At 39.4% G+C, this 16922-nt stretch overlaps 1 protein-coding gene across 1 annotated transcript in view; it reads right to left on the reverse strand.

The window, feature by feature from the left end:
* TBK1 (TANK binding kinase 1) overlaps positions 1-16922 on the reverse strand; it is a 49392-nt gene that overhangs the window by 26932 nt on the left and 5538 nt on the right. The window contains exons 3-6 of the mRNA XM_070409803.1: positions 14677-14817; positions 10209-10338; positions 3235-3416; positions 1512-1672 (exon numbers count right to left, since the gene is read on the reverse strand). Of these exons, the coding sequence (XP_070265904.1) occupies positions 1512-1672; positions 3235-3416; positions 10209-10338; positions 14677-14817 (614 nt within the window). The remainder of the gene's footprint in view (positions 1-1511; positions 1673-3234; positions 3417-10208; positions 10339-14676; positions 14818-16922) is intronic.

Below are 16922 nucleotides of genomic sequence, written 5' to 3' on the forward strand. Positions count from 1 at the left end.
TAATGTGACATAGATGCATCATTCACTAGTAGAGTCATTATTACTACTTCAAGTACCTCTGAACATTTTTCTAGCGTGAGTGTTGCTAAAAAGTTGAATACTTTACAAATAAAGAAATAAATTCTTCTAGCACTATATCTATCCACATGGTAGTCAGAAAAAATTATCAGGTATTCCCAATTACTTATGAGTTTTACTTTTCCTTTATTAGGGAGTGCCACAGTTTTATTTAATCCATTTTTGGGGCAGCAAGAAATGTTGATATTTCTTTAAAACCTATCTCTGACAATAAAAGCATGATTAACTGTTAGGCACAATTTATGTTTAATAATAAAACACAAACGGACTCTCAGCCTTCATTAATGAAGAGATTTTATTTAAAAAGGGCACTGCTGTAACACAGGCTCAAGATGATGCTATACCAAAGTCATCAGGATAGCAATAGATGTCTTCTTCCTACGAATATGTATGTTGTCTTTGCTGGAAAACATTTAGATACCCAGGTTTTAGCAAAAGTCATTGTATCAGCTGAATTGGTTTTACTTCCTAAACCAATCAAAGGAAAAATGCCTTTCCTTCAAATTTTTCAGATGAGATGAAGTAAAAGGTTATACTTTTACAGTTGTAATTATGAAGTCATGTTTGCTTATAAAAGACAGCATCAGTCCTAGCTGCTTTGGCTCAGTGGATAGAGCGTCAGCCTGTGGACTGAAGGGTCCAGGTTCAATTCCAGACAAGGGCACAGTGAGTTACTGTCCCAAATCAGTTGCTAAATTAAACAGTTTTCACCTCAGTTTTATATGTGTGAATGGTTTGGCTGTTTCTCATGAAGCAATGTCATTTACTAATTCATTTTAAAATAAAAAGATGTTAGCCAATGTATGAAAAAATTGTAAAATACAGATTTCACATCTAGAAATTTATCTTTCTTTCCTCCACTATTTGGTTTACAAGAGTAATTTTATACACAGTAATGATTTCCTAATAATTATGGCAGTACATAAATGTATAATGTATGTTGATATTTCTTTAAAATGTATGCAATCTTTGGACTGAAACCGCAACACTAGAAAAAAAATTAATGTTACATTAATATTTTTGAAATGGAAAAAGAAATCAAATCAGTTCAGGGTAGGAACTGTATTTCTTTTAGATCTGGTAATGATTCTAGTACTCCACAGATTACTATTTTTTCAGTTATATGAAGGAAAAACACGAATAAGTGCATAAAAAGAAGTAAATAAACAATGTACTAAAAGAAAATCCAAGAAGCATTATATTTTAATAATTGACTGGATGTCATTTATAGTCTATTGTATATAAGATATTTAAAGACAATATGAAAAATTATGCCTATAAATTTTTGTAAGGCTGCAAATAGCTTACTAGTAAAGTCCAGAAATGATGGCTAAATTTTCCTTAGCATACACCTCTAATATTTGATGACACAAAATAATATAAAGATACATTTTAAAAATGGTTTTAAAAATTTAGATGGAGAAATCACTTACATCACTTCCTTATTCCTACGTGGCCCTTCAAATGGCCTAAATGGCAGTGACCCAGTAGCTGCATGGTAAAAAGTTACCCCAATGCTCCAAAGATCAACTGTTGCTCCATATTTCTTCTGATGATCTTTTCTTAGCACTGCTCTCTCATACATATCAGGATGCTTTAAAAAAAAAAAAGAAAAACAAAACTAACTTGTGTTCTATGGTAATACAGTACACAAAAAATAGGTATTCAATAATGCTTAGAAATTTTACTATATTTTCCTAATAATTTCTCTCTGAAAGTCTGTTTCAAGTCTTCCTTTGCTCAAACTTCCAACACCACCTCATTTGACTCTCAATTTTCATGACCTCATTGCATACGTCAACGAGGAAATGGAAGTAATCAGAGGACGAATTCTCCTTTATACCTTTTACCAAATACCAACCTACCTGAATCTGTGCCTATACTCTACATCTACTTTCCAGTTACAATGGAACTGCTCTTATCAAAGGCTAACTTTTCCATCTGTACTGTGGAGCCATCATGGTTAGACTTTATTCTTTTTTTTTTTTTTTTTAAGGAATTTAAGTCCTAGCCAGTTTGGCTTGGTGGATAGAGCATTGGCCTGTAGACTGAAGGTCCTAGGTTCGATTCTGGTCAGTAGGGGGCGTGCAGGAGGCAGGCGATCAATCTCTCTCCCTCTCCTTTCCTCTCTGAAATCAATAAAAACATATTTTTTAAAAAGGAATTTAATATTTTAAGTGTAGACATTATTAGCTTTTTATTTTTTAAAATATATTTTGATTGATTTCAGAGAGGAAGGGAAAGGAAGAGGTAGAAACATCAATGATGAGAGAGAATCATCGATCGGCTGCTTCTTGCACGCCCCACACTGGGGATTGAGCCTGCAACCCGGGCATATACCCTTGACTGGAATCGAACCAGGGACTCTATCCACTGGGCCAAACTGGCTAGGGCCGCAGACTTTTTTCTTGTTACAAAATTACAACAGCAGAATCCAACTGGAAGAAAGTCACAGATTCTAAGACTTTTGAGAGAAAACTCAGAGCCATGAAAAATTAGTGATAGCTACACACTATAAATTTCCTGATTATGTGTTAAATGTACTTACTTTTAATATTTTCTTAAAAGAACAAAAAAGACTATTTTCTTAAGTGTTCAAACGGTTACCAACTCCACACAAACACACCCAAATAAACAGAGCTTTTCTAGCTTTCTACACTTTCAAATTAGGTATTTTCAAAGGCATTTCATTTTTTGTACATGTTTCTAACAATGGTCCTCTCTGTCTTTCAATAACTAGTTTCCCTGAATAGATTATTCTGCTTCAGAATTATAATGAATTTTGCTCTACAGGGAATATCATTGTAACAAGCTTGTACTGTATTAGCTATTCTGATCCAAAAAAAAGGGAGCCTTTACCACCTAGATGCTTCTGGAGTGAACAGATAGCTTTTCTTTTACTAAAAATCCATAGCATTAGTAAAATTAAATAATTTAAGAGTGTTATAAAACTTGTAAGAATTTTTAACAGAAAAATGACAGCACCCTTAGAAACAAATCTCTAATTCCCTCATTACATACCATATTCATTAGATTAGAAAATTTAATCTTTGTCCTGAAAGTTACAAAACACACTGTATAGTTAATTGGTTGACTACCCGTATTTACAATATATTCAGCTTCTTTAAATAACATTATTAGTAATGCATGACTTACCAAATATTCTTCTGTGCCATACAAAGAAACAAACTGCTCATCATCTTCTAATTCTCTAGCTGCACCAAAATCGGTGAGTTTGTACACAGACTGTCCGTCTTCCCCTATAACACGCATGATATTTCCTGGCTTGATATCACGGTGCACTATACCATTTTCTCGAAGATGATTCATTCCACCCACTTCAACAATAAATATAAAACAAAGGTAATAATAATAATGTATGTGTCTATGTGTATATCTGTGCATGTCAAATTCATCGATATAATTCATTCATATTCACTCAATATAAGTTTTTTCTGTAAGTTAGTCCCATGTCATTTTAGTCAAAGAATAGGTGGTAGTAGTATTTTGTATCTCCTGTTTGAGTCATAAAAGGCTTTAGAATGATAAGGATCAGTTTAAGAAAGAGTCCAGTCTCCCTTTAGTACCATCAGAAAAATGTAAAAAAAATGATCTTAAGCATATGACTTCCCGAATTACTTTTGGTTATATATCTGGGCAATCTGCCTAAACTTTAGAATAAAGATTCCCTGCACCACAGAAGAAACCATCAACAAAACAAAAAGGCAGCCAACAGAATGGGAGAAGATATTTGCAAACAATACCTCCAATAAGAGGCTAAAATCCAACATATATAATGAACTCACACAACTCAACAACCAAAAAAAAATAATCTGATTAAAAAAATGGGCAGAAGGCCCTGGCCAGTGGCTCAATTGGTTGGAGCATCAGCCCATAGATCAAAAGGGTTTCAGGTTTGATTCCTGATCAGGGTACATACCTAGGTTTCAGGTTTGATCCCATCTGGGAATATATAGAAGGCAACTGATGAATGTTTCTCTCTCTCCCTCCCTTCCTCTCTTTGAAATCAATAAAAACATATCCTCAGGTGAGGAATTGAAAAAAGGGCAGAGGCCTAAACAGATAATTTTCCCAAAAAGACACATAGCTGGCCAACAGATATATGAAAAGATGCTCAACTTCACTACCTATAAGGGAAATGCAAATCCAAACCACGATGACATGCCACCTCACACCTGTTAGAATGGCTATCATCAATAAGACAAGAAATAACAAGTATTGGAAAGGATGTGGAGAAAAGAGAATCCTCCCACACTGCTCATGGGAATATAAAATAGTATAGCTACTATGAAAACAGTAAAGTGTCCTAAAAAATTAAGAATAGAGCTACCATATGACTCAGCAATCCATCTTCTAAGTATCTATCTCCAGATTTTGAAAACACTTATTTCATAAATATATATGTACCTCTAATGTTCATTATAGTATTATTCCCCATAGCTAAGACATGGAAACAACCTAAGTGTCCCTCAATGGATGATTAAATAAAGCAGTTATATATATATACTAAAGGCCTGGTGCACAAAAATTTGTGCACTGGGGGGGGTGGAGGGGGGTAGAGGGGGTCCCTCAGCCTGGCCTGTGCCCTCTCGCAGTCTGGGACCCCTCAGGAGATAACGACCTGCTGGCTTAGGCCTGCTCCCGGGTGGCAGAGGGCAGGCCCAATCCCTAGGTGCAGCCCCTGGTCGGGCTCAGAAGAGGGCCGATTGGGGAGTTGGGGCGCCGCCCCCTGTCATGCACAGAGCAGGGTGGATCGGGAGGTTGTGATGCCACCCCTAGTCATGCTCAGGGTAGGGCCAATTGGAGGGTTGGGGCACCGCCCCCTGTCATGCACAGGGCAGGGTCGATAGGGAGGTTGTCCAACTTCCTGTCACGCACAGAGCAGGGCCGATCAGGGGGTTGGGGTGCTGCCCCCTGTCACACACAGAGCAGGGCCCATCAGGGGGTTGGGGAGCTCCCCCCTGTCACGCACAGAGCAGGGCCCATCAGGGGGTTGAGGAGCTCCCCCCTGTCACTCACAGAGTAGGGCCAATAGGGGAGTTGGGGCACCGCCCCCTGTCACACACAGAGCAGGGCCGATCAGGGGGTTGGGGCGCCGCCACTCTCACACTTAGGGCAGGGCCAATGGGGAGGTTATGGCTCTACCCCGTCACACACAGAGCAGGGCCCATGTGGGGGGGTCTTGGGGCGCCGCACCCTGTCACACACAGAGCCGCAGGGCAATCAGGGGGCTTGGTCGCTGCCCCGTCACGCTGATCCTGGTGCTGGGAGGCCTCGCTGATCTGCTGATCCTGGTGCTGGGAGGCATATTACCCTTTTACTATATAGGATAGAGGCCTGGTGCACGGGTGGGGGCCGGCTGGTTTGCCCTGAAGGGTGTCCTGGATCAGGGTGGGGGTCCCTACTGGGGTACCTGGCCAGCCTGGATGAGAGGATGATGGCTGTTTGCAGCTGGTCACACCCCCTTCAGGGTGGGGGTCCCCACTGGGGTGCCTGGCCAGTCTGGGTGAGGGGCTGAGGGCCATTTCCAAGCTGGCGGGTGACTGAAGCTCCCAACCTGTCCTTTTTTTTTTTTATTCTGGGCCAGCTTTAGCTCTGAGGCTTGGCTCCAGTTCTGAGGCCTCGGCTGCTGAAAGCAGGTTTCTAGCCTTTGTTTACCTTCTGTATTTGAAACAATGTTGCAGTCCGGCTGGCTGAAGCCCGGCTAACTGAAGCAGGTTTCTGGGGTTTTGTTTAGCTTCTATATTTGCAACATAGTTGCTTAGAGTTGCAGCTGAGAGGCTGGCAAGGTAGGCGGGGAACCTGGCTTCCTCCATCACTGAAGCAAGCAAGCCTCCTGTTTGCTTTAGTGCATGGCTGCCGGCCGCCATCTTGGTTGGCAGTTAATTTGCATATCTCACCAATTAGCCAATGGGAAGGGTAGCGATGTACGGCTAATTGCCATGTTTCTCTTTTATTATCTACACTAATAAAAGAGAAACATGGTAATTAGCGTACGACCGCTACCCTTCCCATTGGCTAATCAGCATATCCTTATGCAAATTAACTGTCAGCCAAGATGGCGGCCGGCAGCCATGCACTGAAGCGAGCAGGGAGGCTTGCTTGCTCCAGTGACTGCGGACTCCAACGTTCCCCGCCTGCTGCTGCCGGCCTCTCAGCTGCAACTCTAAGCAACTATATTGCAAATAAGAAGCTAAACAAAACCCCAGAAACCGGCTTTCATACAGCTGGGTTTCAGCCAGCGGACCGCAACATTGTATAAATGTTTTCAGCAGCGAGGCCTCGGAGCTAAAGCTGGCCCAGAATAGAAAAAAAAAAAGAAGGAGCGGTTGGGAGCTTCAGGACCCGCCAGCTGGAAAACGGCTCTCAGCCCCTCAGCCAGCCTGGCCAGACACCCCAGTGGGGTCCCCCACCCTGATCCAGGACACCCTTCAGGGCAAACCAGCCGGCTCCCACCCATGCACCAGGCCTCTATTCTATATAGTAAAAGGGTAATATGCCTCCCGGCACCAGGATCAGTGGAGCTGCGAGGCCTCCCAGCACCGGGATCAGCGGGACAGGGGGCAGCGCCCAAACTCCCTAATCGCCCTGCGGCTCTGTGTGTGACAGGGTGCGGCGCCCCAACCCCCCCCCCCCCCCCCCCCCCCCCCAACGGGCCCTGCTCTGTGTGTGACAGGGTAGAGCCATAACCTCTCCATCGGCCCGGCCCTGAGTGTGACAGTGGTGGCACCCCAACCCCCTGATCGGCCCTGCTCTGTGTGTGACAGGGTGCGGCGCCCCAAGGCACCCCCCCCCCCCGCCACGGGCCCTGCTCTGTGTGTGACGGGGGAGAGCCACAACCTCTCCATTGGCCCTGCCCTGAGTGTGACAGGGTGCAGCACCCCAACCCCCTGATCGACCCTGCTCTGTGTGTGACAGGGGCGGTGCCCCAACTCCCCTATCGGCCCTACTCTGTGAGTGACAGGGGGGAACTCCTCAACCCCCTTATCGGCCCTGCTCTGTGCGTGACAGGGGGGAGCTCCCCAACCCCCTGATCGACCCTGCTCTGTGCGTGACACGGGGGAGCTCCCCAAACCCATGATGGGCCCTGCTCTGTGAGTGACAGGGGGGAGCTGCTCAACCCCGTGATCGGCCCTGCTCTTTGCGTGACAGGGGGTGGCACTGCAACCTCCCTATCAACCCTGCCTTGAGTGTGACAGGGGGCGGTGCCCCAACCCCCCAATCGGCTCTACCCTGAGCGTGACTGAGGGTGGCATCGCAACCTCCCAATCCGCCCTGCTCTGTGCATGACAGGGGGTGGCGCCCCAACTCCCCAATCGGCCCTGCTCTGAGTCTGACCAGGGGCTGCACCTAGGGATTGGGCCTGCCCTCTGCCACCCGGGAGCAGGCCTAAGCCAGCAGGTCATTATCTCCCGAGGGGTCCCAGACTGTGAGAGGGCACAGGCCGGGCTGGGGGACCCTTCTCCCTATCCCCCCCACCGAGTGCACAAATTTTTGTGCACCGGGCCTCTAGTATAGGATAAAATGGATAATTACTCAGCCATAAAAAAAAAGTGATGAAATACTGCCATTTGTGACAACATGGATGGATCCTGAAAGTACTGTAAGTGAAATAAGTGAGGTGGAAAGGATAAGAACCATATGATTTCATGCATATGTGGGATATAAAACAGATAGCAATGAACAAATAAAACAAACTCATAGACACAGCTAATAGAAGGGTGGTTTCCAAAGGGAAAGGGAGGTAAGGGGAGGATGAAGAGGGCAAAGAGGGTCAAATATATAGTGATGAAAGGAGACTAGATTGGGTGGTGAGCACACAGCAATATACAATGATGTACTACAGAATTGTGTACCTGAAACTTACTTATTTTTAATTTTTTTCCTTATATTTTGTTTCTACCTGAAACTTATTTAATGTTATTAGCCAGCTATCCCAATAAATTAAAACAAAACAAAAAGAATAAAGATTCCCAAAAAAGATCAATCTTTAACTACAGTTTCACATATATTTATCTCGGAGAAATAATTCCACAAAAAAGTACATTGGATTCACTACATAAAATAGTAAAAAAAAGTGATAGAAAGAGGCTCAAGGTGTCACACTTGTAGCATAAAAATATATTTCTCATACACTTTTCTAAGAAGGCCATATTCCTTTTTTTTTTTTTGTAAGGGTAAAGGTGGCTACATTGCTGAAAGTAAGCTGTTTTGGCTGACAAGCAGTGTCACTGAGTGATAGTTTGAAATATTTGACAGCGGATAGATAATGTCCAAATATAACATGAGCATAAGTTTGGGGTATCATTTCATTATGAAAACTCAGGGCCACCAGTATACTTAGGAAGGCATCAATCATCTATAACTTCGATTTGATTCAACAGGCTGTAGTATATATTAATTGTTTCTCTCTTATTTTATCCTATTCTAAAAGGTTGTTTCCACACTGCTTTCAGTGTCAAGTTCAAGAATTCCCACTAGCCCTGGCCAATGTGGCTCAGCTGGTTGGAGCATTGTCTTGTACACCAAAAGGTGGGGGGTTTGATTCCTGTTCAAGGAACATATCAAGGCTGCAGGTACAATCCCTGGTCAGGGCTCATGAGGGAGGCAACCAATTGCTGTTTCTCTCTCTCCTCCTCGCCCTCTAAGATCAATTAAAAGAAAAAAAATTCCCACTAACTTTATACTTTTTTTTTTAATCACTGGGTTTTTCCCACTTAAATACTGATTCATTTCTTTCCAAGATATTACTTCTTTTGGTTGTCATATTTTTAAAACAACAGCTTTATTGAGATTAAATTCACATATCATAAAATTCATCCTTTTAAAGTATACAATTCAGTGGCTTTTAATATAGCCAGTCACAAAGTGTGCAACAATCACCATTAATTTCAGAACATTTCATTATGCTAAAAAGAGATCCCAAAACCATTAGTCACTCCTCAACTATGCTCTCCCTTCAAACCGCTGGCAACCACTAATCTGCTTTCTGTTTCTATGGATTTGCCTATTCTGGATATTTCACATAAATAAAATCATATAAATATTGTGGCCTTCTGTGTCTGGCTTCTTTCAATTAGCATAACTTTTCAAGGTGCATCTCATTAAAGCATGTATCACTACTGCATTTCTTTCTTTTTTAAAATTGATTTCAGAGAGAGGAAGGGGGAAGGAGGAAGTGAGGGAGGAGGGGGAAGAGTGACAGACAGACAAATGGCTGGCTCCTACACATGCTCTAATTGGGAATCAAACACACAACCTTTTGGTGTATTGGACGACGCTTCAAACAAATGAGACATACTGGGCAGGGCTGCATTTCTTTTTATAAACAAGTAATATTCCATTGTATGGATATACCACATTTTGTTGACCTATTCATCAATTAGTGGATACTTGGGCTGTTTCCATTTTTTGGCTATTATGAATATTGGTGAATAAGTTTTTGTGTGGATATGTTTTTAATTATTTTAGGTAAATACCTAGCATGGAACTGTTAAGTCATATAGTAATTCTATGTTCAACCTTTTGAGAAACTGCTGGACTGTTTTCCCAAATCGCTGTGCCATTTACAATCCCACCAGCAGTATATAAAGGTCCCAATTTCTGCACATCTTCACCAGCACTTGTTTTGTGGTCTTTTTGATTTCAGCCATCTTAGTGGACATGAAGTGGTAATTTGGGGGTTTTTTATTTTTAATTTTCCCTAATGACTAATGATCTCAAGCATCTTTTTATGTGCTTGTTTCCTTTTTGTATATCATCTTTGGAAAAATGTCTATCAAATCCTTTGCCCATTTTTAAATTGGATTATTTGACTTTTTATTGTTGAGTTGTCAGGATAAAAATTCCTTATCAGATTAAAGATTTGCAAATATTTTCTCTCATTCTATGGATTGTCTTTTCACTTACTTGATGTTGTCATTTGAAACACTGAAGTTTTTTATATTGATAAAGTCCTACTTATCTATTTTTTTTCTTTTTGTACGGTACTTTGGTGTCATATCTAAGAAAGCATGGCAAAAAAGTCCATGGTTTTGATTGCAAAAAAAATTATGTCATCAAATTATATATACAAATATACATAAAATCATATAAATAAACAAACATACCCACATCTCGCAAAACAATTAAAAATTCAGACTCTGGTAGTCCATAGGCATTAGATGGCTCTTCTAAAACAGTGTATAAACTCCCGCATGGACAAAATTCCATAATAAGTACTTTATGTCTTGTTGTTGTCTGCAAAAAATAAATCACTGATTGAAACTCAATATAAAAAATGTTTTTATTATATGACAGTACTTAATCTGATTTCATTTAAATGTGGGATTTGCTACAATGATGAAGGCACTTTAAATTGCTTTACCTAGGATTTGTTAAATATTTGTTGACTGTACACATATAAGAATTAACATCTTATAAATTCCTATTAAAATTGAATTTGTTGCCGAAACCGGTTTGGCTCAGTGGATAGAGCGTCGGCCTGCGGACTGAAAGGTCCCAGGTTCGATTCCGGTCAAGGGTACGTACCTTGGTTGCGAGCACATCCCCAGTAGATGTGCAGGAGGCAGCTGATCGATGTTTCTCTCTCATCGATGTTTCTAACTCTCTATCTCTCTCCCTTCCTCTCTATAAAAAATCAATAAAATATATTAAAAAAAATTGAATTTGTTTTTGAAGACAATCAAGCCACAGTGGAAGCTGGCTAAATCTGAATTAGAAAATCATTGCTCTGATGTTAGAATGGTTCTTTTAAAGTTATCTTTAATTTCTTATACATAATAGTACATATAGGACATTAGCTCTTCTAAAAAATCTCTTAAAACACCTGAAGAAAACTTTTACTCAAATAATGAAGTTCTAGCCTTAAAAACAAACAAGTGGCATAATAGCAGATCAGTCCCTCTTGCAGCAAAGTTCTAGTCTGCTCATTTTTATCTGAGCTGCTTATTTGTTTTCAATCTTGATTCTAATGTACCACTGATTATAAGATACATCAATTTAATAACAGCTGTGTAGAGAAAAATAAATATTACCTAATTACATATACACATTGGTTATAAGATATATGCTATTTCAGAAACTTGAAAATGTAAAAATAAGTCTTCAAATTCAGTTTAAGTCCTTTCTTTCTTTTATAATATTTTCTACATATCTCCAAAATACTTTTATAAAACATTTTAAATTTCTCTACTATTGAGTAGTTTATAAGATAAAATTTTTTATTTATTTTTGAATAATTTTTTATTTTTCAATTACCATTTGCATACAATATAATATTAATTTTAGGTGTACAATTCAATGATTAGACATTTATATAACTTACAAAGTGATCACCCTGATAAATCTAGTACCTGACACTATACATAATTATTACAATATTACTAATTATATTCCCTATCCTGTACTTTACATCCCCATGACTATTATGTAACTACCGTTTTATACTTCTTAATCCCTTCACCTTTTCAGCCATTCCTCCAACCCCACTTCTTATCTGGCAACAGTCAAAATGTTGTCTGTATCAGAGTGAAATAAATTTTTAAAAAATTTTGTTTTTAAATAAATATGTTGATTGTTGAAAAATTGGAAAATATCCGTAATTCTATAATCCAGAGACAATTATGTTAATATTTTATGCATTTTCTTTGTCTTTTATCTATGCATCAAATCATATTATAGCTACCTAACACTATTTATATATCATACTGTATATATCAATATCATACTGTATACGTATTTTAGTCCTGATTTTCTAACATAACAATACACATAAGTAAGTTCCCAGGTGATTAAAGCTTTGGTAAATATCTTTTTTCTTCATTATTGCTTAATTGCTGTGTAGTAAAGAATTAACCAAGAGGTCTGGCCTTTGTCCTTGGCTACTCACTAGGCCTCTGGAATGTCCTGTCTGCTCTAAGTTGTCTTTGTTTCTCTGGGGACTTTAGCCATACGACAGCCTAACAATGTGATTTATGGTGGGGGTTTTAGGTCATGCATATCCTTTTCAACTTCCAGAGGAAACAGAGACTAAAGTATCTGAACCTTTGGGAAGGCCTGGAGAGTAAAGGTCGCCATGCAGAGAGAATGTGATTGAGCTCCAACTAAAATTTTGAATACCGGCAATATTCTGTGCATCCTGTCAATTTAAAGTGTTCCTGCCATCTTGAGTAGGTGTTACCCGCATCCAGAGATCGGCTACTAACCCAGAGGCAACAGCTCTCAAGCAGCGCGACTACATGAACTCAGAGGAGACCTGCTTCCCCCCACGGAAAGCAGATTCAAGCAACAGCGGCCTCCTGATCACCACACGCTCTGTCTGGGGAACAGTTACTGTGTGTGAAGCCTCCCTCCACCAGCCAGAAGAGCCACCACAGCTGTGAACAGCACCCACTAGAGGTCCTGCTACCAACGGAGGAGCAGCTGCTACCACAACCGCCCAAGGAGCAACCACAGCCCAAGGGGCCACTGCCACCCAGGGAGCAGCCACTGCCACCCAGGGAGCAGCCACTGAACGACTCAACAACTAGATATGTCAGTGAGATCAAACATGGGTAGACAAAGAAACCCCCAAAGGAAAGAAAAGGAGGACTCGCCAGAAAAGCAGCTGAGACAGAGGCATGCAACATGATGGAAAAAGAATTCAGAATAAGGGTCCTAGAGTACATGCACCAGACGAAGGAAAAAATCAATACCATATGCAAGAAGCTAGAAGAAACAGATGAAAAAATCAACAACTTAAGTTAAGTCCCAAGAAGAAATGAAGAGCGATATAGCTGCAATAAAAAACACCATTGAAAGTATCAACAGTAGACTAGGAGAAGCGGAGGACCGAATTAGTGAATTAGAAGACAAGGAAGCAAAACACACCCAAACTGTGCTGCAATTGGAGAAAAAAACTAAAAGACAGGAGGAGAGCCTAAGGGAGCTTTGGGACAACATGAAACGAAACAACATATGAATAATAGGGGTGCCAGAACAACAGAAAGATGAACAAGGATTAGAAAACCTATTCGAAGAAATAATAAAGTGTTCCTGAGGACAAGGAAGAGTCACACTGAAGCCCTCCCATATTCCACCCTATGGATCCCTTGCATTGGCTAGTTATAATTTGCATTCTTTTGCTACAATAAAACTTTAATTGTAAGTATAGAGCTTTTCTGAGTTCTGTGTCATTCAACACCAGCAAATTATCAAATCTGAGGACAGCCATGGGAAGCCCCGAATATGTAGCCAGCTGGTCTGAAGTGAAGGTAGTCCTGGGGGCTCCTGAACATGAAGCTCGTGTTTGAATGAGCATAGTCCTGTGGACACTGTTCTCACTGACTGTGCAGTTTGCCAAACTCCCGGTAGCTGGTGTCAGAAGTCTTGAACAGGTTTGGTAATCTGGAAGGCTATGTTCTTAGCCCTGAGTGTAGCTAACTCCAAGTAACTATCCATCACACATTCTAACCTATTGAACCATTTTTTATTATAAACAGGGCACCAATAAACATCTCTGTGCATAAAACTATAATTTACATTTTTAATTACTTTTTAAGATGTAATGACTAAAAATAAAATGACTATAAGGAGTGTAAACCTCTAAATTGTTTTTCAAAAGGTGAATTTATTGACTACCCATGTTTACAGGGATTAAAATAGATTTCTAGCCGAAACCGGTTTGGCTCAGTGAATAGAGCGTCGGCCTGCGGACTGAAGGGTCCCAGGTTCGATTCCGGTCAAGGGCATGTACCTGGGTTGCAGGCACATCCCCAGGAGATGTGCAGGAGGCAGCTCATCGATGTTTCTCTCTCATCGATGTTTCTAACTCTCTATCTCTCTACCTTCCTCTCTGTAAAAAATCAATAAAATAAAAAAATCAATAAAATATATTTAAAAAAAAAAAGAGATTTCTATTTCCATTATTTCTAGATAATTATCCTAATAACATCCTTATTTTCACTGTTTCCCCCTAAAATCAATTCTATCTTTTATAAATGGACTTTACATATTAATCCCTGGATTCTTAAGATTTTTATTCCTTTACAAAGCTACCTTTCTGTTTGACTTTCTCTTTGCTCCTTTTAAAATTATGTCAATTTAACTTAGTTTCTTTCTTTTTTCTTTTAGTAAATATAGTAACCATATTCTATACTCTTTTACTTTTTATACTACTTTTTCTGATTCCATGATACTTCATTTCCATTGTTATAGCTAATCAAGAATCTTTTTTTAAATTTTTATATTTATTTTTTTTAATTAATCTTTTGATACCTCACCTGAGGAAGGGAGAGAGAAACATGGGTGTGAGAGAGAAACATCAATCAATTGCCTTCGAACCCGCAACCCAGGTATGTACCCTGACCGGGAATCGAACCAGCAACCTTTTGGTACATGGGACGATGCTCAACCAACTCAGCCACTTCAGCCGGGCTATTCAAGAATCTTTGAGAATAGAATATTGAATTGTATAAACTCTAATTTGCACCATTTAAAAAACAAACAAACATGTTTATAAAACATTGCTAGGTTATTTCTTCTAAATTATAACAGCTATAATAAACATAGAGGATTAACTAAAACTTGAATACTTACCTCCTCTTCAATAGCAAATAATTTGACAATATTTTTGTGATTGAGTTTTTTTAACACTTCAAATTCTCTCATTTGAACATCTACTGGACGAAGGAAGCTTATGTTATTAAATACTTTGATAGCATATAAGTCACCAGTTTTCTAAAAAAAAAGAGAGAGAGAAAGGTCTTACTTATTTATAATATTATAAAAAAGATAAAAAGGTACCATTAGAACTAGCTATAGCAAACCTGAATATTTTTAAACATAGGTAATTTATACTAGGGCTCCTGACTTTTTTTAAAGCTACACTAAGTCAACCAACTGTTCAATATTTCTTTCAAACTGTATGCTTTGGAAAGTAGAAAAGACTATTTGCTTTCACATTAAGAGCTTCCACTATGATACACGTGGCAAAGATAGGCATCTACATATCAGAAAATAAGAGCTCTAATAGTACCAAATGTGAAAGTACATTTCAGATAAGAAACAGAAAGTGAAACAAGAGTTTGATCAGGGCCTAGTAATTTTAAACTAGTCAAACCAGGAAAGAAAAGATTGAAAACTATAGTCCACATATGAAATTTTTTGTAAGAATCTCAAAGTAATGTAATTAACTTTTAAGAAATATTCCCTAGCTACAATAATGTGTGTGTGTATGAGTGTGCAGAAGTAGGAGTTGGGGAGTAAGGTTAAAGTAGACTATCCTCGCTGGATTGCACCACTGCTGCCTCAGATAACTTTCTGCAACTTTACCTATGAGTAGGGAAGATTGTTGCTTCACAGATCATCTCCAAAGGATCAAACACATTTCCTTTCTTGCTTATGTAGCACCCTGCTCTCACTCTTATGGCTTATTATATAGATCACACACAGAGTTACAATGCACAGCTATAGTTGAGAGAGAATCTTAGAAGTACAAAACATATGCTGAGTTTCAGGTAAACATTAAATTCGAAAATTCTTCATATTAACCTTCCTTAAAGGCTCTCTTCCAAACCCTCCCACCTCCTTCCACTCACTCTAACCTGATTCTTTGAGTTTAATATTACTCTCCCCATAATCCAAGGGTGAACTTCCCTCTTTGACCTTGGGGTTCAAGCACCCTTGCCTAAAGGTATTTCATGGCTCTCTGTCTGTCAGGACCTCTGTGCTGTTCCTGCTTTGATGCCCTCTCTACAGTTTCCACACTTCTTCACTTTCAGTCATAACACTCCTCCCTCACCTCAGAATCTCATGATTTTTTTCTTAAAACTATTTAACTCCGTCATAATCTCACTCTCCAAGATCACTATTTGGAGAGCATCTATGTGATGTGATGTGATATGATGAAGCCTCCCTCACTCCCCACTAAATACACATATATTTTTTCCAGAGGAAAAAGGGCCAATGACCATTTTTCAGACAATATGAAAACTGAAAAACTGAACTACATGTTGGTCAATTACATTGTTCAGCCAGGGTAAGGACATTGCCAAATCTATACCATTCAACAGAGAGATTTTTCTTGAGGACACTTGTCTCAAACTTAGTCTAAGATTAGGTGAATCCTAACAAAGGCATGAGCAGGGAAAATAATACAATGTTGCAATGTACCCACTGTGATCAAGGCCAGTATTTTCTGTAGTCTACATTATGCCCGTGAGATTACTGTGTTACCCATGGGAATGTACAATTTTCCATTTATTCAACTGCACATTTATCATTCACTGTCTGTAAGCCAAAGCATATGTAAATATTTAGAGATCTATATATATATGTGTGTGTATATGTGTGTGTGTGTATATATATATATATGTATATATATATACATACATACACACACAGTAAGTTCTCATTTAACATCATCGATAGTTTCTGTGACTTAAAGGGAAATGATGTATAATTAAACCAATTTTACCTCAGGGTAACTGATATAAACAACAGTTAAGTTCCTACAGCATCTCATCAATATTATAACAAAAACCGCATTAATCAAGGACTTGCTGTACACACATGTTGAAATCAACACATCCTTCCTACAGCTCTCTCCCCTTTAACTTCATCATGGTTATTATGTTATATGTATACTACACACACCAATCTACACACTGTAGCTAAAGGTAACTTGATGAAAAAGAGACAGATTAAGAAGGTAATATAATGGAATAAATTTAGGGACCTGATCATTCTAAGCAATAACACAAAAGAGTTTAGCTAATATGGTTAAAATCCTTAAACGTTCATTAAGGGCAGACAGGATTTTTTTTGGTTCTAGTCCTAAACCC

Source organism: Myotis yumanensis, unplaced genomic scaffold (genome assembly GCF_028538775.1).
Source record: "Myotis yumanensis isolate MYYU_CA2020_CCGP unplaced genomic scaffold, mMyoYum1.0.hap1 SCAF_3, whole genome shotgun sequence".
In the NCBI taxonomy this organism is placed as follows: domain Eukaryota; kingdom Metazoa; phylum Chordata; class Mammalia; order Chiroptera; family Vespertilionidae; genus Myotis; species Myotis yumanensis.